Below are 27,386 nucleotides of genomic sequence, written 5' to 3'. Positions count from 1 at the left end.
TACTGTGGTAGAAAAACAGACAATCTGCTATAAATACATCATATTCAACAAACCGTACAAAACAGATCAAGTATAAACAATGCACTAACAGACCAATGGTGTGTGACTACGAAGAACACTGTGTGTGATGAAAACTCGTAATATTTTGTGCTTATATCTAATATCTACAATACATTGATTACTTCTAGTTTACAGAGATAGCCGACATGATGATCCTCTTTGTGAGTGTGACTGTTGTGTAACATCAATCGATCAATAACAGACCTCCTGAACGTCGGTACCCTCAGGTTAACAGAGGAAATGTTTTCTCTGCTCGGTGACGGTGGGAACGTAGATGTGGTGTTGTTGTATCTTTCTTTTCTTTTTTTTTTATTTTAAGATAAAAAAGTGTACAAATCCGGTGATTTACAGCTATAGGGAATGGGAACCGCTGAGCATTCTGGGGCGCGCCGCAATTTTTGGAGGGTAGCGTACGGAGCTACTGTAGACTGTCGTTATATATCATCGGTCTGTTCATCCGTCATCAATCGATCATCATCAGACATGTATAAAGTACGTGTGAATTAGGAGGACTTTGACAGTTTGCCTCCCGTTATGGTCACTGATGTGTTTTTGTATTAGTGAACACCTGCAGTAGGTCAAAATATGTCAATCTTGGAGGTCAAATTGTCCAGTTTATAAACAGGTAGGTATATGACATTAAGATCTACAAGCCAAATGACGACTACACAACCATCCAGATAAAGATAAGCTAGCTAGTGTTATGCTAACAGAATACTAATAAAACATTTGTTAATACTGCATATTTAATCTACAGGTATCTTGTAAAATGATAAACCCATAACGTTAGCCTACCTTTGTGTCTGACTGTATACTAGGGCTGCACGATTATGGCCAAAATGATGGTCAATATTGAGATCAAGATCTATTTGCGACAACATATTTTTATTTCTGCACTTTCACTTTAAAACAAACAGAGAACTGCTTTCACTTCCACGCTGTGTTACATTCCTGCTGATGTATAAATCAAGGCTGCACCATGTCGGTAAAAAACTGACGTTACAACAGTTTTTTTTCCTGCAATATGAAAAGATACGTGAATATTCACCCTACCCTTTTTGCTAGCTACTTTTTAAAGTTAAATGCATCAATCTAGTGCACTTTGAGAGCAAAAGAAGAGGCTAAATAAACAATGTTATGCTCTCAATTTAATCATAAACACATTGGTTGTATAGATAATCTCTGTAAGTAATAAAAACATCTGGATCAGTGGCTGGTGGCTGTTAGTTTAGAGAGCGCTTGCTTCGCAGCGTTTTCTATGAGCAGAACACATTTCAAACGTCAGTATCGTAGTCGATAATGTTCATTTAATTGTGGGAAGCCAAAATCGTGATTAATATTCTATTAATTGTGCAGCCCTACTTTATACTATATATACCACAATTCAGCTTTTGAATCTTATTCTCTGTGCAGTGTTTTGTGTTATCTATTGATACTTGCAGTAAACAGCCAGCGGATGGCGCTCTCACCCTTTATCCTCCAAAAAATGTCCGACCCGCTGTCGGTGACGTCCCATTCCCATTCCCTATACCACAAATCTGATTCTATACCACGAGCTTTCTGATAAATGCCGTCCTTGTCAGCGTGAAGAGCAGCAGGCCGACCGAAGGCTACAAAGGCTCGGTGTGAAAAGACACACAAAGGTTTTTTGTCTGTTGGTTGGAAGGGGTTTCTGATGAGCCCTCCTCTTCCTCAATCTGTTATTCTTCCTCCGTGGCGTCCCGTCGGCTCACTGGGATGCAGATCAGATCACTTCCTGGAGAGAAGCTGGTTCTCCAGCTGCTCCAGACGAGCCGTCATCCCAGTCAGTAGACGCTCGGTTAAGGATTAATAACACTGTATGTCTGCTCATGAATATGTGCATGAACAAAAGTCACATATTTGTAGGTTTACAAATTAAGACGTCTTTTTGTTCAGACGTCTAAACATGAATTAAAGGATAAGGCCGGCATTAATCTATATTTTTCTTACTGTTAACAAATCCCATGAAAACACCAAAACCATATTAGTCCATCATCATACTGTCTGAGTGACTTCCTGTCTGTGTCTCTCAGCTCCAAGCTCACTGGTTCCTACTGAAGATATCAATCTCTAAAAACACAAATATATAGTTTAGTCAGCTCCAGGGATGACGTATTTCTGTACTCCAACAGGAAGTCATCATCTCCCTGGTTCCCTCCACTAACAGGAAGTCATCATCTCCCTGGTTCCCTCCACTAACAGGAAGTCATCATCTCCCTGGTTCCCTCCACTAACAGGAAGTCATCATCTCCCTGGTTCCTTCCACTAACAGGAAGAGATCATATCCCTGGTTCCCTCCACTAACAGGAAGTGATCATCTCCCTGGTTCCCTCCACTAACAGGAAGTGATCATCTCTCTGGTTCCCTCCACTAACAGGAACAGATCATCTCCCTGGTTCCCTCCACTAACAGGAAGTGGTCATCACCCTGGTTCCCTCCACTAACAGCCAATGGGATTGTTCCATTGGGTTTTGGATTGTTACAGATAATAATCTCTGTACTAAACACACGTTTATGATACTGACACGTTTTGTTCATCAAGATAATCTCCACTTATGAACACCACTTTATGATTTATGAAGTGTGAAGTAAAAAGCTGACGTTAGGCTATAAATGAACTACACCACGGTCACATGAGCTCAAGTATAAACATCGGCGTGATGACGTTTAGTAGTCTCATTTAGACACGTGTCTAACTCACCAGCGGGATATTTACTGACGTATTTAATGTCGTAGAACAAAACGTTAAAGTCTCTCCAGCTGGTGTTAACCACAGACCTTATTTCAGACATCTAACTAAAAACATATTGACTTCCAGACGAGGGAACAGGAAGTGACATCATGCTGACTCATTTCTGGCATTCAGGACTCATTCCTATTTGGGACTTATGTGAGGTCTCGGTCTGCCAATGGACCGAAAATCAGTCAAAAGAGAGATGCAACTCAAGCCATAGTTCCACATCTGTAACATCCATCATCTTGGCCTTAAAATCACATTTTCTTTATATGACCACTGAATCAAATGACGGGGTGTAATTCTGCAGGTTGGTCATCAGGATGAACCCACAGAGGAATGTATGTGGTCACTTTATCTGATGGTTCCTGTTTGAACTGCCAACCGGTTCTTACCACCGGTAAGGCTTATTAGTGTTTGGATGTCGATGTGTTTTTAAAGGATATGTTTGGTTGTGAGCTGCTCCAGGCTGCTCATGGTGGCCTGCTGGAACTCCACCAGACTCTCACAGGCACACGGGTCCTTCACCTCAATCTCCCCCTGACTCTCCTCTGTAGAGACACAGAACGACACCTTCACTTCATCTGGTCATGTTATGAGACACTTACTTACTTCCACTTCATCGCTCTGCTATAAGTTCATCACATAAACTAGGGCTGCCAAAGTTAACGCGTTAACGCAAATTCATTTTAAAGCCAGAGTGAAGAGAAAACCTGATGAATGTATTAGTACCAACCATGTCATACTAGCTTGTCGCAAAGGAGGTTAAAACATGACCATTTTCAAAGGGGTCCCTTGACCTCTGACCTCCAGATCAGTGAATGTAATTGGGTTCTTTGGGTACCCACGAGTCTCCCCTTTACAGACATGCCCACTTTATGATAATCACATGCAGTTTGGGGCAAGTCATAGTCAAGTCAGCACAGTGACACACTGACAGCTGTTGTTGCCTGTTGGGCTGCAGTTTGCCATGTTATGATTGGAGCATATTGTTTTATGCTAAATGCAGTACCTGTGAGGGTTTCTGGATCAATATCTGTCATTGTTTTGTGTTGCTAATTGATTTACAATAATAAATATATACATACATTTGCATAAAGCAGCATATTTGCCCACTCCCATGTTGATAAGAGTATTAAATACTTGATAAATCTCCCTTTAAGGAACATTTAGAACAGATAAAACGTGATTAATTTGCGATTAATAGTGATTAACTACGGACAATCATTTGATTAATCATGATTAAATATTTCAATTGATTGGCAGCCCTACATATAACATGATGCATTGCTGCAGTTTAAACTGCTCTTCAGCACTGTGTGGATTATTTAGTGCCATTTGTTTATGTGTGAAAAAGGTTTTTTTTGATGTGGTTATCTTTTTGGTATGATATCATGTTATTGATTTATACTTTAGTTCTTTTTCTACATCTGTCATGTACTTCATCTGTCAGCAGAAGGAGCCAAAGAACACAACATCGTCACACTGGGACCAGTTACACATGTGAATCTCATCTCTTAGATGTTACTTTATGTTGAACAAAACCTTTAGAAACTAGTATTATGATTAACCCCCTGAGACCCACTACTGTTGACCTGCTATCTCCCCCTAAAGACCCCCTGTACCCCACTAAAAAAGACTAAAACGGGTCTATTGTGGGTCTCAGAGGGTTAAAAAGAAAACTCAAGGGTCAGCTGGTGAAACATGAATATATATATATAATAAAATATATATATATATATATAAATAATATATATATATAATATATATAATAAAATCCTGTGAGATATTTTGTAGTATTGTATTGAAGTATTGCAGGATGTGAGTGTCGTACCTGGGCAGATGTTGAGTTTGAGGTTCTCAGCGATGGTGCTGATGGCGCTGAAGTCGGTGGTGTAATAGAAATGTTTCTCCACAGGCTCAGATGCAATCACACGAAGCTCGTCCTCCACAGCTTTTCCGACACCCACCGCGTACATGGTGATACCTGGAGACGTGCACGGACACGTACACATATATATGTAAACATTAATCTGGAATAAGAAGAAGAAAACAAACCCTCACACTAGCTAGTCTTACCGGCTTCTTTGGTCATCTTGGCGTACTCCGTGATGTCGTCCTGTGAGCGTCCGTCTGTGAACACCAGTCCGATTCGGGGGATGTTGCGGCTGGAAGGACGTGCGCCCTCTGCCTCTGAGAAGCTGTTCTCCAGCATGTGTTTCAGGGCCAGACCGGTCATAGTGCCTTTCTCCATGTAGTTCACCTAGACCAGGACAGGAACAACAGTTCACTGTTGGCATCTGTTCCTGTTGGACGCCCACCAGGGCTGGGCAATATATCCATAACATATCGATATTTATAACTTTGCGGTTTTGGTGCTTCCGTGTAGTTTGTGTTGGAACAGCATAGCCAAATGCGATCGCGCATAAGGAACACCGACCCGATTTATACGTGTTAGAAGTTACAAACAGTCCCTTTAAGGAACGGATCAAAAAATGTGCGATTTATTTGCAATTAATTGCAATTAACTATTAAATTAAATATTGATGAAAGCCCTAGCATTAAAACATGAACATGAAAAAAACAAATCAATTCTACCTTCATGACTGCAGCTTTGATGTCATCAGCAGTGTGGTACATGTTGAGAGGGAACTCGGTCCGGACCCGGCTGGAGTACTGAACCAGACCCACTCTGGTGCCGTGAGCAGACACGTCCAGAGAGTCCACGACCTGAAGCACAGGAAGAGGGGAGGGACGTTCATCGAACACAGCACAGCTGACACAAGCTACTCTATTACAGAGGTGGAAAACAAATCGCTTCACCTATGTATCGCACATTTTTTTTTTTATGGTTTCTAAATAGATGTTTTAATGCCAGCATTGATATATTTGCTTTATCTGAGTCTCTGTGGAGGTAGAAGGAAGTTACCGCTTTTATTGTTGTAGTCTGAGTAAAGTGACGTTATATCCATTCCGTATCCGTCAACCAAAACAAACCTCAAAAAGTCTAAAACGTTGGAGGGTCAGCGTGGATACGACCTGCACCCTCCCATGTTAAATCCAGCGTGGTAAACACTACACATCCAGTAAAGGATGGAAACACTTTGGGTTTTACACATTGCAGAAAAAGCAGAGCTAGACATCACGTCTAAAGCTGCATGCTAACTCTGTCACGGACAGGAAACGTTATCGTATCGCGGTAACGCGCGGTCCAGCCGGCCGTCGCTCTCGTCTCCGTGGTCAAATGGGCCGACGCTACAACTGTAGAGCACCCATATACTGACATGTATATTCTCTGCATTCAAACGGCCCCGATGGAGCTGACCATGGATGGATAAAGAGAACGGAGCTGACGGGAGAGCTAGAGACCACCTTGGAGAAGTTAGAGGAAGTAGACACGTGGGACTACAAATCAAACATTTTTACTGGATTCATTTAGAGATTTTCCAAAGTAAAAGTCCCTAGAAGTGTATGATTCAACTTGTTCTCATGGTCTAGCGGTATCAAGTTAACAATCACAATAAATCAGAATATCGAATCGCAATACTTAAAAATCACATTATATATCGAATCAGCACCCAGGTATGGTGATAGTATTGAATAAGGAGATGGAGGTGGATCATCCCAGCTCTACACTATTAGTGTGCTTTTATTGTTATATTTGTGTTCATTATTTCTTTTTAATTCCTGCGTCACTTCCTGTGCGCCAAAACAGACAAACGCAAATAAATAATAACATTTCAAATTGTTGTTGTTATTTTAAGTATTGTGTAATACATATTGATATTGAAATACTGTATGAAAACATGCCCCACCTGGTTAACAAACTTTTTGACCAGCTCAAAGTTTTGTGGTCGGACGCTCTTGGAGCCATCGATCAGAAGCACAAGGTCGATGTTGGCAGACTTGCAGGCTGAAAGAGGGAGACGTGAGAGTGAATGAGTCCTAATGTTAAAACACAGCTATTATTCATGTTGGACAGGTTAGTAATGAATGGGATACATTGAAATGTATGGGATCCTGACCAGCTGAACCACCTCAGATGGTCCCTTTAGAGGTGAAGGATCGGCGTCTCTACTCTGAGCTCCCTCCAGATGTCTGAGCTCCTCACCCTCTCTCTAAGGCTGAGCCCAGCCACCCTACGGAGGAAGCTCATTTCAGCCGCTTGTGTCTACGATCTCATTCTTTCAATCACTACCACATCTCATGACCATAGGTGAGGGTTGGAACGTAGATGGACCGGTAAATCAGAGCTTTGCCTTCCGGCTCAGCTCCCTCTTCACCACAACTGTCCGGTACAGCGCCCACATAACTGCAGACGCTGCACCGAACCGCTTGTCCATCTCCCACTCCATTTTTCACTCACTGGTGAACAAGACCCCGAGATACTTAAACTCCCTTGCTTGGGGCAGCGAGTCACTCCCCACCCGGAGGGAGCAGTCTAACGGTTTCGGGCAGAGAACCATGGCCTCAGACTTGGAGGTACTGACTCTCATCCCGACCTCTTCACACTCGGCTGCAAACCGCCCCAGTGCATGCTGAAGGTCACGGTCTGATGAAGCCAACAGAACCACATCATCTGCAAAGAGCAGAGACGCAATTCTGGGGTCCCCACACTGGAAACTCTCCTCTCCCCGGCTGCGCCTTGAGATCCTGTCCATGAAAGTCACAAACAGGTTGTTGGCCAACCCTGGCGGAGGCCAACAAACAACGGGAACGTGTTTGACTTTGTGCCGATTATATGGACGCAGCTCTCACTTTGGTTATACAAAGACGGGATGGCTCATAACAGCGACCCCGGTACCCCATATTCCTGCAGAACCCCCCCACAGGACTTCCCGGGGGACACGGTAGTAAGCCTTCTCCGTAGACTGGATGGTCAAACTCCCATGACCCCTCCAACAACCCGCGAGGGTAAAGAGCCGGTCCACTGTTCCACGGCCAGGACGGAATCCGCACCGCTCCTCCTGGATCTGAGGTTCAACAATCAATCAGAATCTCCTTTCCAGCACCCTAGAATAAACTTTCCCGGGGAGGTTGAGCAGTGTGATACCCCAATAATTGGAGCACACCCTCCGTTCCCCATTTTTAAAAATGGGAACCACCACCCGATCTGCCATTCCACAGGTACTGACCCCGACCTCCGCGCGACACTTGAGAGATGTGTCAGCCAAGAAGGTTTTCTGACGTCGTCACATTTGGATTAAAGTTAAGATATTTATCTGCACCAGTTGGATCAGCAGTCTGTCAGTATAAATCTGGAATGGGTGATGAATATTCATCTGGAGGTTACTGGCAGGCACAGCCTCCCAGAGGAGAAGAAGAAGATCCTGTCTTTGTCCAGTTCCTTGCAGACATTACTGAGCTGTTTTTAACATCACACAGCTGCATTTCATCTCCAGTTAAATAACCCCCTCTCTTCTTACTCTAATCCTAATCTCAGCTCATCTGATCTCGGTGTCATGACTCCTGATTAATTACAGTTTTTTTTATGTTTTGATTTAATACATATCAGAGTCTAATTTCCAGTTTGTTTTCTAGAATAGAATAAAATACTTTATTGTCTGCTTTTTTGTACAAAAGGCAGAAATTTGTCTTTGGCTCCCATGTGCAAAAACTGCTTTTAAAAGAGTACATTAAAACACAATATATCACATCCAGACAGGACACATTAAAACACATTAAAACACATTCACATGGACTGTGTTGCCATGGTGATAGCATGGTGACAGTGGGGTCTGTTTACGGCCTGTAATTGTTCTGCCCAGTCTGACAACTTTGGAAAACTTTGTCTTGCTTTTGACACTGAGGTGCTCAAACCTGACCTGCTTGGCTTCTGTCGCTGTTGTGTTTTCTGTTGGTTTAGACTGATCTAACGATGCTGACCTCCTGCTCCAGACATTCCTGCTCCAGACCCTCCACCTGTAACAGCTGGGTCCTGTAGGACCTTCAGGAACTTCATCCCCAGGACCATCAGGACCTTCATCCTCAGGACACTCAAGACATTCATCCCCAGGCCCATCAGGACCTTCATCCCAGGGCCATTAGGACCTCGATCCCCAGGACCCTCAGGACCTTCAACCCCAGGACCATCAGGACCTTCATCCCCAGGACCCTCAGGACCTGCCTCCCCAGGACCCACAGGAATTTCATCCCCAGGGCCATCAGGACCTTCATCCCCAGGACCTTCATCCCCAGAACCCTCAGGACCTTCATCCCCAGGACGATCAGGACCTTCATCCCCAGAACCCTCAGGACCTTAATCCCCAGGACCATCAGAACCTTCATCCCCAGGACCCACAGGACCTTCATCCCCAGGACCCACAGGACCTTCATCCCCAGAGCCATCAGGACCTTCATCCCCAGGACCCTCAACCTTCATCCCCAGAACATTCAGGACCTTCATCCCCAGGACCCTCAAGACATTCGTCCCCAGGACCATCAGGACCATCATCCCCATGACCATCAGGACCTTCATCCCAAGGACCCACAGGACCTTCACCCCCAGGACCCACAGGACCTTCATCCCCAGAAACCCCAGTATATAAGACAGCAAGTGAACATTTTGAACTTTGAACTTTGTGTTGGAAGCAGAACAAATTGGCCAGCATAAGGATGTGAGGGACCAAATAGTGCTGGCTAGACGACCGGGTCAGAGCATCTCCAAAACTGCAGCTCTTGTGGGATGTTCCCAGTCTGCAGTGGTCAGGACCTTCCAAAAGTGGTCAAAGGAAGGAAAACCGGTGAACCGGCGACAGGGTCGGACCCGAGGCTCATTAATGCACGTGGGGAGCAAAGGCTGGCCCGTGTTGTCTGATCCAATAGAAGAGCTACTGGAGCTCAAACTGCTGAAAAAGTTAATGCTGGTTCTGATAGAAAGCTGTCAGAACACAGTGAGGAGCAGTTTGTTACGTATGGGGCTGCGTAGCTGCAGACCGGTCAGGGTGCCCATGCTTTTTCCGAATTTTATGGCTGATCGTTGTATAACACAGGTAGTTGATCAGATAGTGGACTTACTGCCGCAGCTCTTGCCGTCCTCCTGCAGCAGTTGTCCATCTGGACAGATGCAGTAGTACGATCCTGGAGTGCTCACACACTGGTGCTCACAGCCGTGCTCCACCGTGTTACACAGGTCCATGTCTGCAGAGACACAGTCAGCCAGTCAACACATAGAAACACATACACAGACACAGAGAAATGTAAACCAGTGGTGAAAACTACCTACTTTAGGGAATGGTATGCATCTATTACTATTGTTTATTAAGTCTTTAGTTTCAACTTGAGATAAGATCAGAAAATAGTTCAGTTTTTAGAGACTTTTTTCAACCTGTAGATCTCCAGAGAGGTTAAAGATGCACAGACACACGTTAGTCAGACTCCTCAGTCTATCCTGAAGGTCTAGCAACATTTAGACAACAGAATGAAGCTGAAGTAGATTTAAGATCAGGGCTGGAACAGAGAGAAAAGAGCTTAGGGGAAGAACAACGATTCACTGACTGGTGCAGGTCTTTTTGTCTTTGTTGAGTTTGAATCCTTTGTTGCAGTCACAGGTGAAGACGCCCGGAGCGCTGATACAGATCTGTTCACAGTCATGCTTTCCCTCAGCACACAGGTCGATGGCTAAATAACACACACACACACACATTCTTCATTAGAAATATGCAACTGATCATCCATCTGAGAGACAGCTATGGGCTGCAGCAGCAATGACACTGTATGTTTAACAATTTAATTAATCCGTTCATTATTTTTTAGATTAAATGAAGTAGTGATTTAATCCAGAGTGATGTCTTCAAACCTGAACAAGAGTCCAGACACCCAACAGAATTTAATCCACAGAAGTCTTCAGCTCCTATTATCTTTACTAACTGATTATCTAAAAAGAGAAAGAGCTGGCTGCAGGATAGATTCATTTCATTCTAAGTGTGTGTGTGTGTGTGTGTGTGTATGTGCGCGAGGGCCTGACTAACGTGTGCAGGTCTTCTTGTCTTCGTTCAGTGTGAATCCTTCGTTGCAGTCGCAGGTGAAGACGCCGGGCGTGCTGACGCAGATCTGTTCACAGTCATGTTTCCCCTCAGCACACAGGTCAACGGCTGAATAACACACACACATTCATTTAAAGTGTGTGTGTGTGCGTGGGTGTGTGTGTGTGTGTGTGTGTGTGTGTGAAGACATTTTATTGCTCTGGTAAAAATATATTTTCCAGAGTCAATTTTTTTCAATTTAAATTCATCCTTTAGCTGGTTGATTCTCCCTTCGGTCCTTCAACATGATATTCAGATTAGCCGGTAATACCAAAGTCAGTAGTAGGGGTGGAAAAAAATCCATTCACCTATCTGAGTCTATGTGGAGGTAGAAGGAAGTTACCGCTTTTACTGTTGTAGTCTGAGTAACGTGACGTCATATCCGTTCCGTATCCGTCAACCAAAACAAACCTCAGAAAGTCTAAAACGTTGGAGGGTCAGCGTTGATACGACCTGCACCCTCCCATGTTAAATCCAGCGTGGTAAACACTACACATCCAGTAATGGATGGAAACACTTTGGGTTTTACACATTGACAGGAAAAGCAGAGCTAGACATCACGGCTAAAGCTGCATGCTAACTCTGTCACGGACAGGAAACGTTATCGTATCGCGGTAACGTGCGGTCCAGCCGGCCGTCGCTCTCATCTCCGTGGTCAAATGGGCCGACGCTACAACTGTAGAGCACCTATATACTGACATTTCTGTTCTCTGCATTCAAACAGCCCCGATGGAGCTGACAATGGATGGATAAAGAGAACGGAGCTGACGGGAAAGCTAGAGACCACCTTGGAGAAGTTAGAGGAAGTAGACACGTGGGACTACGTCCGCTTTTCAAAATAAGGTGTTAACAAAGGGAACTGTATGTACAAAATACATCTATGGAAATAAGATTGATTGGATTATATTCACCAGAAGTATAAAACATTACATGTCCTTTATAAATTTAAAATAAAATACCACTAATCGGTGAGGGAAATGTCTTTATTCTTTGATTTTTGGGTTGCTGGATAAAAAATGTAATAAATAATTCCTGACAATGATCCTGATATATTTGACTTCAGGACATCTCTGACTACATACATGCTGAAAATCAAACATTTTTACTGGATTCATTTAGAGATTTTACAAATTATAAGTCCCTAGAAGTGTATGATTCAACTTGTTCCCATGGTCTAGTGGTAAACAAGTTAACAACAACCACAATAAATCAGAATATTGAATCGCAATACTTAAAAATCACATTACATATCGAATCGGCACCCAAGTATGGTGATAGTATAGAATCGGGAGATGGGTGGATCATCCCAGCCCTACCATATTCCAGTTTGGGGAACTTAAATCATGTGTGTCAGCGGCTCCATCAGGTTTAATAAAATCTGCTCCTCCGTTACAGCAGCGGTGGTGATTTTATCTGTGTCATTAACAGTGATCATACACTCCGTGCTACTCACCCTTGCAGGTCTTGCCGTCGTCCAGCAGCCTGTATCCGTGGTTACAGCGGCAGTGATAGCCATTGAGCACACTCACACACTCATGATCACAACTGTGGTTCCCGAACGAACAGTAGTCGATCACTGAGGGGAGGAAAGCAGCGAGGCCATAAAGCAGCGACATGTGTGGGATCACACCGACGTTCTGTTTGTCTCACAGTAAATCTGACAAGATCACGACACATCACCAGATCGGATCTGTTAACGCAGCATGACGCCGCTGACGTGGTGGTTGTATGGAAGTTTAACATTTAACAATAAGGCTAGGTTTTCTTTATCTTATATTATTGTTTTAAAATAACTTGTTAAGCAGTAATATAAAGGGAGACAAACAGGACGCGGTGCAAACCCACTCAGCTTCATGAGTCAGCAGAAAAATCATGAATCAGCAGCTCGTGAAGCTCTGAATCCATTTCAGCATCAATGAACATGAATTCAAGCCAAACACACGTCTTAATATAAAGCCAGGAGCTACAAGCAGTTGTGTGATATGATTTACATCAGACCGGCAGCACATCATTCACAGTAGGCTCTCATGACCACGCCTCCCTTTAGAGGGGAAATCAATCCCTCATATGTCCCTCATAGACAGTAACAGAGTAAACAGAAGAAGTTGAAACATCCAAAAAATATTAGACAATTATCCGAAAAATATTAGTAAAATATGTGAAAATAAATTGTGAAAATATCCCACGAAAAATCTGGAAAACATCCAAAAACATATTAGCTGAAAAATAATGGTAAAATGTGTGAAAAGTATTTGTGAAAAATTTCCAAAAAAATATCAGAAACATTTTAAAAAATCCAAAGACGGTAACAGAATACACGGAAGAAGTTGAAACATGTCTCCAAACTTCTACTGCAAACAAACTGCTAACAGTAATAACGCTATGCTGAAGAGTTGCTGTGTAGTTGGTTGAACCAACAATAAATCCAGAAACACTAATCTCTGATCTGTTCCACTGCCATGTCCTAAAACAAAACATGTGAATATTCACTGTCAGTGTGCTAAATGGCTCAATGATGCTAGTGACAGTGACTAGCATGGCTAGCTAACGTTAGCTTGAGTAATACAGTCGTAAATTAACGTTCTAGCAGCATCAGACTAAATCTCAGCCTATAGATCAAACAGTTGGTTATTAACAGACAACACTCAGCCTAACGGGATTCAGTCAGATATGTAGAGATGTCTTGATCAGTAATATCCTCCACTGTGTTGGACGGGGGAAGACTGAAGGGACATGGCGGCGATCAACTTTCATTTATGAAGGTATCGCCAACGCTCAGGTTCAGGCAAGGTCTCTAAATAATTAATAGACGTGGATAAACAAACATTTGTAGAACAAGAGATGAATGAAGACCAACTGGTCAGAATTACAATCAAACATACGTCAGATCACAGTAAAGTCTGTGAGATCTTCAGTTTTCTGTCGCCCTAAAGGGGGCGTGGCCTTGACTTTTAGTGAAGTACCCGTATGTGCCGGTCTGATGTATTAAGTGTGTGTGTTGTGTTACAGTTTCTACATGTGTGTGTGTGTGTGAGACTTACTTGAGCAGGTCTTCTTGTCCTCGTTCAGTTTGAATCCTTTGTTGCAGTCGCAGGTGAAAGAACCAGGTGAGCTGACGCAGACCTGCTCACAGTCGTGTTTCCCTTCAGCACACAGATCTATGGCTGAAACACACACACATACACACAAACACATGCATAAGATCTAATGAGTAACTTACTAACTAGAAACATGGAGGAGCAACATGAAGAGGACCTGCTCCCTCTGTAAATATAAACGACTCATTCTAAGTTAATGAAAACATAACCATTGATATTATCAAGTGATTTTACACTAACAGAAACATACTTATTAATATTATATTCCATTTCTGCCAATAGATCCCCCTAAATGTTTAACACTGGTCCTTCAAGTACGTAACTTATATGACAAATAATCAACGTTGACTTTTGGCCTCACACGGGGCACCAATAGTGGTGCAAGTCTGGTGTTTTTTGACCCACCCATCCACCCCGACCTTTTCCCTACATGCCGTTCACCGCTCTTTATACTTCCTGGTTCACAATTACGTGAATAACATGTGAGTTACTTTTCGTAGGTTTAGCTGTATGAGACCAGCCTGTTTGAGATACTCCTCCTAAGTCCAGAACCTGCCTGAGAATCAGCACGTTTTTAACTTTTCTGCAGTCTCAAAGTGATCCAGTGGTCGTTGTCTGAAAATCCATGAGAACACTGCAGAAAAGAGCTGATCACAGATAATCTGGCATGTTTTTAAAGGGGCCATAATTGAATCAGTGAAAAAGTGGGACCCAAGTTGTCTCAGTTGTTTTGATTTTTGTCTGAGTGTTTGTCCATGTCGGTGTTGTTCTTTACTTCCTGGGTGTGACCCGTTGTCTTATGTTACCTGCACATGTTTTGCCGTCGTGGTTCAGGGTATATCCAGGCAGACAGAGGCAGTGGTAGGAGCCCGGCGAGCTCTCACAGATGTGCTCACAGCCGTGGTCGGACTCCAGGCACAGATCCACACCTGCAGCAGAGAGCACATCCACAACAATATCAGCTCCAGCTCAGTGAACGGTTTCACTCCATCAGCTTTTCACTGTGAGTGACGCAGTTCTACATCAACCCACAACTTTCTGTAATTGTGTTTTTTTTGTGGTTTGAAGTAGACTCAGCTGGAAAAAGGTTGTAAAAAAAACCTTGTCGGACATGAACAGTTTTGAAAAAGGATTAAGAACGATGCAGCAGAATTAGAGATATTATCTTTTTTATTCCACTCTTTCTTCTTCCTTGTCAAAACCTGGCTCCTACATTACCCACAATGCAACTTGACCATTTGGTGAGAGATCGTGGTGTGTTATGCTAGTAGCAACTAATGTATCCTGCAGCAGAGATGAGCAGCTACAGAGGTCTGGTAACATGTCTTCTTTCTAACTCCACACCTCCACATTATTTCACTTTTCTAACTTGTATTCTTCAACCGACGCCGACTCTAGTGACATCACTTGAGGACATTTATCAGACGTCACACAGCAGCTCCCTCTGGAGACACTAAAGGCTTCATACTACTTTAAAACATACTTGACCTCTGATCTGGGTACCCATGAGTCTCCCCTTTACAGACATGCCCACTTTATGATAATCACATGCAGTATAAATGTGTTATTGTCTCCTATTTTAAAATGATGTGTTTGAATATTTCTGCAAACTGGGTTCCCTAACAGTCTTGAATTCCATGAATTGGGTATCACTGTAAAGCTGAGACTCTGGTGGATCCAATGAGCCCAACTGTCTTCATGTGTGATGATGTTAGTCCCCAAAACTACATTGACAATAAGGGCGTTTCTGAGCAGTTTACACAACACAAGTGCTCGCCATCCAATCGCCGAAAACTGCAATTCTTGCAGAAATCTCCAAAAGTCAAACGTTTTTGGATCCCAAATCACAGCATGGCTTTTTCTATGGTGTTCCTCAAGGTCTTGGTGTCTTAATGTGGTATTTTGGAGGGATTATTGATCATTTTGATCAATTCTCGAGTGGTAAAAAATGGTTAAATTTAGCACCAAATCTGTGTAACAAATGATATCAACTTATGAGACATAATAGAGCATGAGGATGACCATCATATACTTCTATCATAATGTTCTAAACACTGATATACTTTCACTATTTTATATCATGTTTATTTCTGATTTATGACTAGAATAACTTGACACACAGTGCTGAGCTGCACCTCAAATTAATCTTCAGCTTTCAGATGATGTACACCACTTCTATGTGACATCTACTGTTGACCTGCTATCTCCCCCTAAAGACCCCCTGGACCCCCCCTAAAAAGATCAGGACGGCTCTATTGTGAGTCTCAGAGGGTTAATGTTATAGATAAATACTTAATTTGATTTGATTTGATGTTGAAGGCTTTACCAATTATCATATTAAGTCCTCTTAGCAGACCAGCAGTTAAACACAAGATGACGTCTTCAGTCATGATTGAACGTGCTGGTGAGAACCAGACATCATCTTTTATATTTCTTTAATTTATTCTTTCATATTCATCCACTGACTCCAGAGATTTACAGTCTGGTCTAGAATAACAGCAGCACGGGGAAATGTCTCACACTTAAAGGATTTGTGGAGGCTGTTATTAAACAGTATTATGTTCTGAGGGTTTTTTTCTATTCACTGTGTTTTTAAGCACATAAAGAATCGGGTGTTTCCCCAGATGAAGCCAACAGCACGACCTTTAAATTCCAAAGACTTGGCTGCAGGTTTTTACTTGTTTCATGTTAAGCTGACTTCAAATAACAGTAATCCTGGGAAAGTGAAGATTTAAGATTTCACATTCTAATAAAATCTCATTTTGTAACTCATTTAGCATCCTCTCATTAAACTAAAATAAAAGAAATAATGTAATAAAACAACTCATCCAAACCAAGTCAAAGTAAACCTCAAGACGAATGTAATCTGATCTTTGATATGGAGGATGTTTGTCTCAACAGTAGAGACGATTCACCTCCTGATTCTATACTATCACCATACTTTGGTGCTGATTCGATAAGTATTGCGATTCCATATTGTGATTTATTGTGATTGTTGTTAACTTGTTTACCACTAGACCATGGGAACAAGTTGAATCATACACTTCTAGGGACTTTTACTTTGGAAAATCTCTAAATGAATCCAGTTAAAAATGTTTGATTTTCAGCATGTATGTAGTCAGAGATGTCCTGAAGTCAAATATATCAGGATCACTGGCAGGAATTATTTATTACATTTATTATCCAGCAACCCAAAAATCAAAGAATAAAGACATTTCCCTCACAGATTAGTGGTATTTTATTTTTAATTTATAAGGGACATGTAATGTTTTATACTTCTGCTGAATATAATCCATCAATCTTATTTCCATAGATGTATTTTGTATATACAGTTCCCTTTGTTAACACCTTATTTTGAAAAGCAGTCTACTTCATCTAACTTCTCCAAGGTGGTCTCTAGCTCTCCCGTCAGCTCCGTTCTCTTCATCCACCCATGGTCAGCTCCGTTGGGGCCGTTTGAATGCAGAGAACAGAAATATCAGTATATGGGTGCTCTACAGTTGTAGCGTCGGCCCATTTGACCACGGAGATGAGAGGGACGGACCGCCGTGTTACCACGTTACGATAACGTTTCCTGTCCGTGAAAGAGTTAGCATGCAGCTTTAGTCGTGTTGTCTAGTTCTTCTTTTCCTGTCGATGTGTGAAACCCAAAGTGTTTCCATCCTTTACTGGATGTGTAGTGTTTACCACGCTAAATTTAACATGGGAGGGTGCAGGTCGTATCCACGCTGACCCTCCAACGTTTTAGACTTTCTGAGGTTTGTTTTGGTTGACGGATACGGAACGGATATGACGACACGTTACTCAGACTACAACAATAAAAGCGGTAACTTCCTTCTACCTCCACATAGACTCAGATGAAGCAAATATATCAATGCTGGCATTAAAACATCTATTTAGAAATCGTAGAAAAATAAAATCACGATACGTAACTGATTTGATTTTTTTTTCCCGCCCTTACTCAACAGCCGCTTTTAAAGATCCTGTGGTTTGTTAGTAAATCAATGAACATGCCAAATGTATAGTGACGTCATTTCCTGTCCAGTCTCACCACAGAGCTTGTCCTGGAACTGCAGTCCAAACTGGTGAATGAGGTCGAAGGACTCCACCAGGAAGACGTGGTCTTCGAATGGCGGGGACGCCATGGCCCTCAACGATGCCATGTCGGCTCTGGCCACGCCTACAGCGTAGATCTCAATGCCTCTCTCTCGGGCCTCCGCCGCCACCTCCGCCACGCGGTCCTGAGGACGTCCGTCCGTCACGATGACGACCACGTTGGGGACCTGAGGGACAGAAAACCACTTCCGGATCAGAACTCAGGTAATGAAGGGAGGACGCCGCAGCTGTTAAACAGTCAGAACCATGTGTGCGTAAAGTTTTTACAGGAAAAATAATCATATAAAAAAAAAAGCTGTTCATAAACGACATGAACTGCTTCTACATTATATCATAATGTAAGATAATACGATATTTAGGTCCCAGCTCACAAAAGTAAGACAAATAAAACAATCATATCTATTATCTATATATCTATAAGATAAGTTTGCTGGATAGTCATCCAACTAAAATGGAAGGAGTCTCTCTCCGTCCGTCCGTCCGTCCGTCCCTCTGTCTGTCCTTCCATTATCTCAACAGCCGTTCATCTGATCAACTTCATTCTTGGTGGGTGTTTTGCCGAAGAGTTTAGAAGCAAAGAGACGAAACTGGTGTTTTTTTGACAACAGCCGCTAGATGGCGCTGCGGTAGCGCTGCCGCCATTTTGAACTGAAAACACCACTGAGTCTGTGTCCATGGATGTATAAAGAGACGTCTGTAAATCAGAGGATATAAATCAACTTCCCAGTAGGAACACTTCAATATCCCTCATTTAAATCATGATGTCATAAAAGTAGTAAAATTAACTAACAGCTGAATCCAGAGTTATTTTCCTCGCCATAATGAACGGTCATCAGACCCACGGGACCGCACCGCCCTGCACGCTCATATGACATATCTGGTTCTGCCAGCTTACCGTGTTGGATGTATTAACGTCTCTGTTTCCAAACAACCGGCTATCGGCCAGTAGCTAGTAGCGCTAGTAGCTAGTAGTGCTAGTAGCTAGTAGTGCTAGTAGCATGACATCAACAGAATTTAATGGAGTTGTAGGCTATTTACTAACACGCAGGACAAAAGACCAGGACACAACCTCTCCTACATCCATGGTCTGTGGTCTATTGGACCCTCTTCTACATCCATGGTCTGTGGTCTATTGGACCCTCTTCTATATCCATGGTCTGTGGTCTATTAGACCCTCTTCTAAATCCATGGTCTGTGGTCTATTGGACCCTCTTCTACATCCATGGTCTGTGGTCTATTGGACCCTCTTCTACATCCATGGTCTGTGGTCTATTGGACCCTCTTCTACATCCATGGTCTGTGGTCTATCGGACCCTCTTCTACATCCATGGTCTGTGGTCTATTGGACCCTCTTCTACATCCATGGTCTGTGGTCTGTTGGACCCTCTTCTACATCCATGGTCTGTGGTCTGTTGGACCCTCTTCTACAGCCATGTTCTGTGGTCTATTGGACCCTCTTCTACATCCATGGTCTGTGGTCTATTGGACCCTCTTCTACATACATGGTCTATGGTCTATTGGACCCTCTTCTACATCCATGGTCTGTGGTCTGTTGGACCCTCTTCTACATCCATGGTCTGTGGTCTGTTGGACCCTCTTCTACAGCCGTGGTCTGTGGTCTTTTGGACCCTCTTCTACATCCATGGTTTGTGGTCTATTGGACCCTCTTCTACATCCATGGTCTGTGGTCTATCGGACCCTCTTCTACATCCATGGTCTGTGGTCTATTGGACCCTCTTCTACATCCATGGTCTGTGGTCTATTGGACCCTCTTCTACATCCATGGTCTGTGGTCTGTTGGACCCTCTTCTACATCCATGGTCTGTGGTCTGTTGGACCCTCTTCTACAGCCATGGTCTGTGGTCTATTGGACCCTCTTCTACATCCATGGTCTGTGGTCTATTGGACCCTCTTCTACATCCGTGGTCTGTGGTCTATTGGACCCTCCTCTACATCCATGGTCTGTGGTCTATTGGACCCTCTTCTACATCCATGGTCTGTGGTCTATTGGACCCTCTTCTACATCCATGGTCTGTGGTCTGTTGGACCCTCTTCTACATCCATGGTCTGTGGTCTGTTAGACCCTCTTCTACAGCCGTGGTCTGTGGTCTTTTGGACCCTCTTCTACATCCATGGTCTGTGGTCTATTGGACCCTCTTCTACATCCATGGTCTGTGGTCTGTTGGACCCTCTTCTACATCCATGGTCTGTGGTCTGTTGGACCCTCTTCTACAGCCGTGGTCTGTGGTCTTTTGGACCCTCTTCTACATCCATGGTCTGTGGTCTATTGGACCCTCTTCTACATCCATGGTCTGTGGTCTGTTGGACCCTCTTCTACATCCATGGTCTGTGGTCTATTGGACCCTCTTCTATATCCATGGTCTGTGGTCTATTGGACCCTCTTCTACATCCATGGTCTGTGGTCTATTGGACCCTCTTCTACATCCATGGTCTGTGGTCTATTGGACCCTCTTCTACATCCATGGTCTGTGGTCTATCGGACCCTCTTCTACATCCATGGTCTGTGGTCTATTGGACCCTCTTCTACATCCATGGTCTGTGGTCTGTTGGACCCTCTTCTACATCCATGGTCTGTGGTCTGTTGGACCCTCTTCTACAGCCATGTTCTGTGGTCTATTGGACCCTCTTCTACATCCATGGTCTGTGGTCTATTGGACCCTCTTCTACATACATGGTCTATGGTCTATTGGACCCTCTTCTACATCCATGGTCTGTGGTCTGTTGGACCCTCTTCTACATCCATGGTCTGTGGTCTGTTGGACCCTCTTCTACAGCCGTGGTCTGTGGTCTTTTGGACCCTCTTCTACATCCATGGTCTGTGGTCTATTGGACCCTCTTCTACATCCGTGGTCTGTGGTCTATTGGACCCTCCTCTACATCCATGGTCTGTGGTCTATTGGACCCTGTTCTACATCCATGGTCTGTGGTCTATTGGACCCTCTTCTACATCCATGGTCTGTGGTCTGTTGGACCCTCTTCTACATCCATGGTCTGTGGTCTGTTAGACCCTCTTCTACAGCCGTGGTCTGTGGTCTTTTGGACCCTCTTCTACATCCATGGTCTGTGGTCTATTGGACCCTCTTCTACATCCATGGTCTGTGGTCTGTTGGACCCTCTTCTACATCCATGGTCTGTGGTCTGTTGGACCCTCTTCTACAGCCGTGGCCTGTGGTCTTTTGGACCCTCTTCTACATCCATGGTCTGTGGTCTATTGGACCCTCTTCTACATCCATGGTCTGTGGTCTGTTGGACCCTCTTCGACATCCATGGTCTGTGGTCTATTGGACCCTCTTCTACATCCATGGTCTGTGGTCTATTGGACCCTCTTCTACATCCATGGTCTGTGGTCTATTGGACCCTCTTCTACATCCATGGTCTGTGGTCTGTTGGACTCCTTTTTGGATCCTTGACATGAAAAGTTTGAGATTTCTCTCAAAATCTGTGAGCTGGATTTTTCTAACTTCCATTTATGTCCATCGCTCACTTTATGCTCCTCTGGGAAGCAGCCAGGTTAAAAGTTTAATAAATAATTACAATTAAAATAGGTGGACGTTTTACTGGCGTCTGGTAGTCACTTTAAGTCCAAAATGGCGGAAGCCTAGCTCTGCTGCTAGGCGCTGATGTTGCACTTTCACTTTTTAGTAATATATGCTCTTTGGTGCAGTGTTGAGTGCGAGCTCTTGAGATCTACAGGACATTTTTATTAGTAGTGTGTTATCTACACACTGTGTAGTGTATAGAGAGGGGACCCCTATTAACACCGCCAAACAGCATGCTGGGTACGGCTCGCTCCGTCTCACGCTACATGTACGCTAAATATATAGGCTGCGTTCCAAATGCTATACTTTTTCTTTTTACTTTTAGTTTGTACTGCAGCTGCTCTTACAAAGTACGTACTCTTGCATGCAGTATGCATACTATTGGGACTAACTACTACTTCATAACATTATATAACACACACAACATATAACACAACATATAACACACACGGTATCTTACCTTCGGCCTGTCGCCCTCCTCGGCGATAAACGCTGCGTTCATCACGTATCTGATGGCAAGTCCCGTCATTGTACCCTGAGCGAGGGGGATGATCTGATTGATGCCTTTCACCATGGCGTCCAGTTTAGCGTGGGCCTTCAGAGAGAACTCACTACGGACCTGAGGACCAAAGAGGAGAGAGGGGGAGGTCGTATTCATCGTCATCATCATCATCATCATCATCATCATCACCAAACTTCACTGAATAAATCAAGAATCCAAACATGGATGAAGATGATGTCTACAGTACCTGGCTGGAGTACTGGACCACGCCCACTCTGGTGGCGTTGAGTCCGATGTCCAGCGTGCTCAGGATGTCAATCATGAACTTCCTCATGGTCTCAAACTCGTGTGGCCTGACGCTGCGGGAGCTGTCGATGAGGAAGACCAGATCCACCGGACCAGACTTACACTTCTGCTCTGGACCTGAGAGGAGGAATAAAAACATTCAGCAGAAGAATGAAACGGAAAAACCTTCTCTAAAAAATGTGATTTTCATCTGATGGAGGCGAGGACTGAGATAGAACACAATTACATAAATAATAATCAAAGAAAACGGTGAAGATGTTGATCTCTCTGTGGTGTAAATAATGTTATACTTTTATTTATTTCTTTGTATTAATATTTACATTTATTTATTTATTTTTGATTCATTTTTGCATTTATTTTTGATTTATTTATTTTTGCATTTATTTTATATTTATTTTTTAATGTATTTATTTATTTATGCATGCACAATTTTCTCTTTGCATTTCACCCTTTATTTATTTCCCCAAACTTATTTATTGATGTATTTTTTTCTTTTTACATTTCTTTATGCATTTCTGCCTCATTATGAAAATGAGGCAATAACCTCTTTTACCCGACGGACCCGGTACCGGTTCAGCTGAGCTGTGTATTAAAACACTGCCTTCAAAAACTTCATAAAATGCTGTGGTGGTCTTTTTTCTGAATAGTTTCTAAATGACGAGGCCTTAACGCGACTAAAACAACACTCAGAGTGGATGTGGTCCAAACAATGTTTGTTTGACAATGATTTCAATATTTTAGTTAAAAAATCAACACACAAGAAATTGTATTTTTACTTTATAATATTTGTTTTATATTGAATGTACATACTTGACTTGATTCTTTTCAGTTATCTTATTTACGTTGTTATTGATCTTATTTGTTATTATCTACTTGATCATATTTCATTATCATAATAAAACTACTCCATTTGGAGTCAAAATTATACAATGTAGTTGTTTTTTTATTGGTTTTATACTGTGCACAATGGTAGAATATGATAATGCACAGGGTAAATGTCATGGCCAAAGGCTTCATTGTGTGCACATAGCCTCCTGTAGTGGATATCAGTAGTAGTTTAGAGCCAGATTTCCTCTCAAGAGGTAGAAAACCCATTTGGCACACACCCAAATGGAGAGTCCTCCTGTCTAATCTAGAAAACATTTTAGGCGAGGATAAAAAACGTAAATTTTTCCTTTGGTTCATCACAATTTACTGAGGCATAGTAATAGTCACAGTTCTCTGAGGTCTTACCTATCCATAGAGACCAAGATCATGCATATAGACCTGGTAGTCGTGGAGCTATGCTGGATTGATTTTGGGTATGTCTGTCTAGGAGAACCACACCTTCCAGCACCTTAAGAGGTTAACACCTTTTTCTAAGTTAAATGTCTCATTATGTCCTGATAAAATACAACCTGCTTTTATGTCATACGAAACATTATATTTATTTTGTATTTGTTTAACCTTTGTTTAGCCAGGAGAAAAGACAAAATCCTATCAGATGGGGGTCCTTGGTCTAATTTGAGTCAGTTCAGGGTCCTTGACTTGAAAAGGTTTGGGAACCGCTGCTTTAAGAAATAGAAGTAGTAACGTGTCGGTATTCTGTGTGAATAATGTGACATAAAGTGTCTCCTACTTAACACCCAATACTTTACGTGGGAGAGTCGTGTGTTTCTGTAAAGCAGCAGTTCATGTGTTTGCGCTCTGGTATAACTTTCGCATCATTCACCACCTGAACTCCCTCCTCCTCATCCTCCTCTTCCTCCTCCTCCATCACTCCAGACTCCTGTTTTTGTCTTTAGTTTCTCTGCGTCTCTGTGAACTCTGTTGTAACATCATCTCGGCTCAGCCGTCATGGGTGAGCTACGAGGTGAGTCTGTGTATTTGTGGCTTTGTGAGGTGGAAAAGTCCATGATTTCTTCACAAAGGGTTCGACTGGATGTCGCAGCGTGTCGGATTCTTGTGGAATCTGTCTTATAAATGTGGCCACCTCATCGCCTGGCCGTATAAATCAAGTCATCCTCCAGCTGCATATGTCATGTAAACCACATCCAAATGTCCGATATGTCCCAAAACGTCAGTGCCTTTAAATATAGTTATGATTCACATGAGAAGAGTCCTGTTCAGGACCACGACGGAGGATTCTCAAGTTTGTAGTTATTTATCGTCAAATGCAATAAATACAAAGAAGCAGGCGTTGGTAATGGAAATCTTAGATCTCAGTAAAAATGAGAATCTAAGACATAAAATAGTGCAGAAGTTAGAATATAATAATATAATATAATAATATAATATAATATAATATATAATAAAATATAAAATGTGTTTGTGGTAGAGAGCTTGTTGTGACACTAAGACTGCACAATTAATCGAATATTAATCACGATTTTGGCTTCCCACAATTAAATGAACGTGATCTGACGGTTAAAATGTGTTCCGCTCGTAGAAAACGCTGCTGCAAATCAAATCAAGTCTTTTCTAAACTAACAGCCACCAGCCAGCGATCCAGATGTTTTGGCTTCACTTATTACTTACAGATATTATCTATACAACCAATGTGTTTATGATTGAATTGAGAGCATAAAATGTCTATTTAGCCTCTTATTGTTGCTAATTTTGCACTCAAAGTGCACCAGGTTGATACATTTAAAGGGACTGTTTGTAAGAATCAGAAATTGCTTGTTAACAGTGACACCTGTGGCCGTTAAGTCAACGAAAGTCAGCGTCCTGTTGCTGGCGCTTGTGCTCGCTCTACATAGACATGACCGAGCATCGCTCAACACAGTGAGGAGACACACGTCAGCTAAAAGCACAATATCACTCTATATTTCAGCTGCTTGGCAGTAATGTTAGCTGACCAGACCAAGGTCTCTCCATGAATCAATGCTGATCCTAGTGTTGGCTTTTCCTGCCTCAGCCTCCCGACCACGGCCGGAGGGAACAGGGGAGACACCGGAGTTTTGGTCGGAGACGATAACGTTTCTCTCTGTGGAGCCCCGTCACTTCACAAGACACGGGAAACCTCTGTTGGTCTGGAGGAGCTGCAGCAGTTATTTCTGCACAAACGTCCACTGTATATTCACTAGATATTCTCAGAGCTAAACTAACTCTTCTGCAGTGTGGAGTGTGCGTGCATGCGAGTGAGAACAAGCGCGGTGAGTGAAGGCAAGCAGGCAGAGGAGCAGAGACTCCGGCCCTGGAGACCAGGGCTACGGTCTTCCCTGTGTCCTCTGGCCACAGTCCGGGGGCTGGAGCAGGAAGAGTTGACACTGTTTAACAGACGGGCTTCACTAGATACAACTTTGTGGTTTTGGTGCTTCGGTGTAGTTTGTGTTGGAGTCTGAGTCTGAACAATGATTATAAAATGATTTATAAGTGTAAGGAGTTACAAACAGTCCCTTCAAAATGATCTTGTAAACTGGCTACTGGTAAAACAATCTGGACGTAGACGCCGTCCCTCAACGTCATCGCTGATCGGACTGTAAACAATGAGCAGCACACTTTAGAAGAAGTCTTGACCCAGATATCACCAGAACCATGGATGTATAATCAGACCTGGATACAGCGCCGCCGTTCAGCCTTGCTTCATGTTCTTCCAGCGGCTACTCACGGTATTGCGATGCGGCCCAAAAAGCATTTCGCCGTAGACCTCCGTTATAAAAGAGACGTCTGTGGAACCGACACCTCAAAAAAACAAGCTCCATTATGACTCTTTCTATTCTGAAGTTTTTGATCCATGGAGGTTTTATATTTGTAAAACTTTCCTCAAGCTGAGAGAAGCAATTTAATAATAATAATAATAATAATTTTTTCCGTCATCACGATGTTAAATCCAACGGCCAGCAAGAGAAACACTACTGAGCATATTCAACGGGCCGAGCACCCCGGATGCACCAGGCGAGCAATTCTGATTGGACTGGATAGGCGCCATGTTGGGGTCCAGTTCTCATTATACATCCATGACTGGAACCCCAGAAATATTGTCCGTCTGACCGATCGGCGATGGGTTCAGAGATGATGTTCTCACAACATAAACAACCTGAAAGTGAGACACATCCTGACTTCCACTGACTCCAGTCTGGGAGGAAGATAATACAAACACCATCTGTCTTTTCTCTTTATCAGAATGGTCTTTTTTTCTCTCCCAGTATCGGCACACTGACCTGCTTTAGGCCTGGCGGTGGCGAGGACGGCCAGGGTCAGCAGAATGATGATCTTCATCCTGTTGATGGCGATCTAACAGACTCTGGAGCCAGACCTGGATCAGACTGAGAGGAGGGAGCTGGAGGGGAAGCAGAGACAAAGACAGAGGAGGTTATTCGAGGTAACAGCAGAGGAGTTTATGGTAATTATACCTGATTATTTGGTGGTGAGTCACAAGAACAGACAGATCCAGAATTCAGGGTCAACAGTGAAGTTTTATTAACATATAAAAACATTGTTTTAACAGCTTTTTAACCCTCTGAGACCCGACCGACTGTACTGTCTTTCAGAAGCAGTTTTAAAGCTAAAGTGAAGATGCTGGCATCATATATAACTATAGAACCTGATGAATCCATCGGTACCAACCATGTCATACTAGCTTGTCATGAAGGAGGTTAAATAACGCTCCAAACTTACACTAAATTTTGGCGAGGAAAAACTGTCCATTTTAAAATGGGTCCCTTGACCTCTGACCTCCAGATCAGTGAATGTAAATGGGTTCTATGGGTACCCACGAGTCTCCCCTTCACAGACATACCCACTTTATGATAATCACATGCAGTTTTTTAATGTTAGTTTTTACTTTGTACTGAAAACTGAGGAAGGATGGATGGATGAAGTCATGGAGACACATTAAATAAACACTAATCAACTAGTTGCTCCTCCATCTCTGAGCTCCATATTACTACTACTTTATGCTTCACGTTAAGCATTAGCTCATGTGTTAGCCACGGCCGCCATGACAGCGGTGGTTGTCCTTCCTTCTTCAGTCAGCTTGGT

The 27,386-nt window shown here is 43.0% G+C and overlaps 1 protein-coding gene across 2 annotated transcripts in view; it reads right to left on the bottom strand.

Moving 5' to 3' along the window:
- Nucleotides 1-1,431: 1,431 nt before the first annotated feature.
- Nucleotides 1,432-27,386, bottom strand: part of matn4 (matrilin 4) — a 46,710-nt gene continuing 20,755 nt past the window's right edge. Inside the window, exons 2-17 of one of the 2 annotated variants that reach the window (XM_037786346.1) lie at nucleotides 26,567-26,685; nucleotides 22,363-22,538; nucleotides 22,074-22,232; nucleotides 17,989-18,220; nucleotides 14,744-14,866; nucleotides 13,881-14,003; nucleotides 12,293-12,415; nucleotides 10,786-10,908; nucleotides 10,313-10,435; nucleotides 9,833-9,955; nucleotides 6,631-6,728; nucleotides 5,414-5,545; nucleotides 4,895-5,078; nucleotides 4,650-4,802; nucleotides 3,262-3,366; nucleotides 1,432-1,868 (exon numbers count right to left, since the gene is read on the bottom strand). In XM_037786346.1, the coding sequence (XP_037642274.1) occupies nucleotides 1,810-1,868; nucleotides 3,262-3,366; nucleotides 4,650-4,802; nucleotides 4,895-5,078; nucleotides 5,414-5,545; nucleotides 6,631-6,728; nucleotides 9,833-9,955; nucleotides 10,313-10,435; nucleotides 10,786-10,908; nucleotides 12,293-12,415; nucleotides 13,881-14,003; nucleotides 14,744-14,866; nucleotides 17,989-18,220; nucleotides 22,074-22,232; nucleotides 22,363-22,538; nucleotides 26,567-26,624 (2,094 nt within the window). In that variant the 5' untranslated portion in view covers nucleotides 26,625-26,685 and the 3' untranslated portion in view covers nucleotides 1,432-1,809. The remainder of the gene's footprint in view (nucleotides 1,869-3,261; nucleotides 3,367-4,649; nucleotides 4,803-4,894; nucleotides 5,079-5,413; nucleotides 5,546-6,630; nucleotides 6,729-9,832; nucleotides 9,956-10,312; nucleotides 10,436-10,785; nucleotides 10,909-12,292; nucleotides 12,416-13,880; nucleotides 14,004-14,743; nucleotides 14,867-17,988; nucleotides 18,221-22,073; nucleotides 22,233-22,362; nucleotides 22,539-26,566; nucleotides 26,686-27,386) is intronic. The other variant, XM_037786353.1, reaches the window with a different exon arrangement.

The sequence above is a fragment of the Sebastes umbrosus genome, chromosome 1 (genome assembly GCF_015220745.1).
Source record: "Sebastes umbrosus isolate fSebUmb1 chromosome 1, fSebUmb1.pri, whole genome shotgun sequence".
Taxonomy (NCBI): Eukaryota; Metazoa; Chordata; class Actinopteri; order Perciformes; family Sebastidae; genus Sebastes; species Sebastes umbrosus.
Note: the sequence above shows the minus strand (reverse complement) of the source record. Positions and strands in the feature narration are given on the sequence as shown.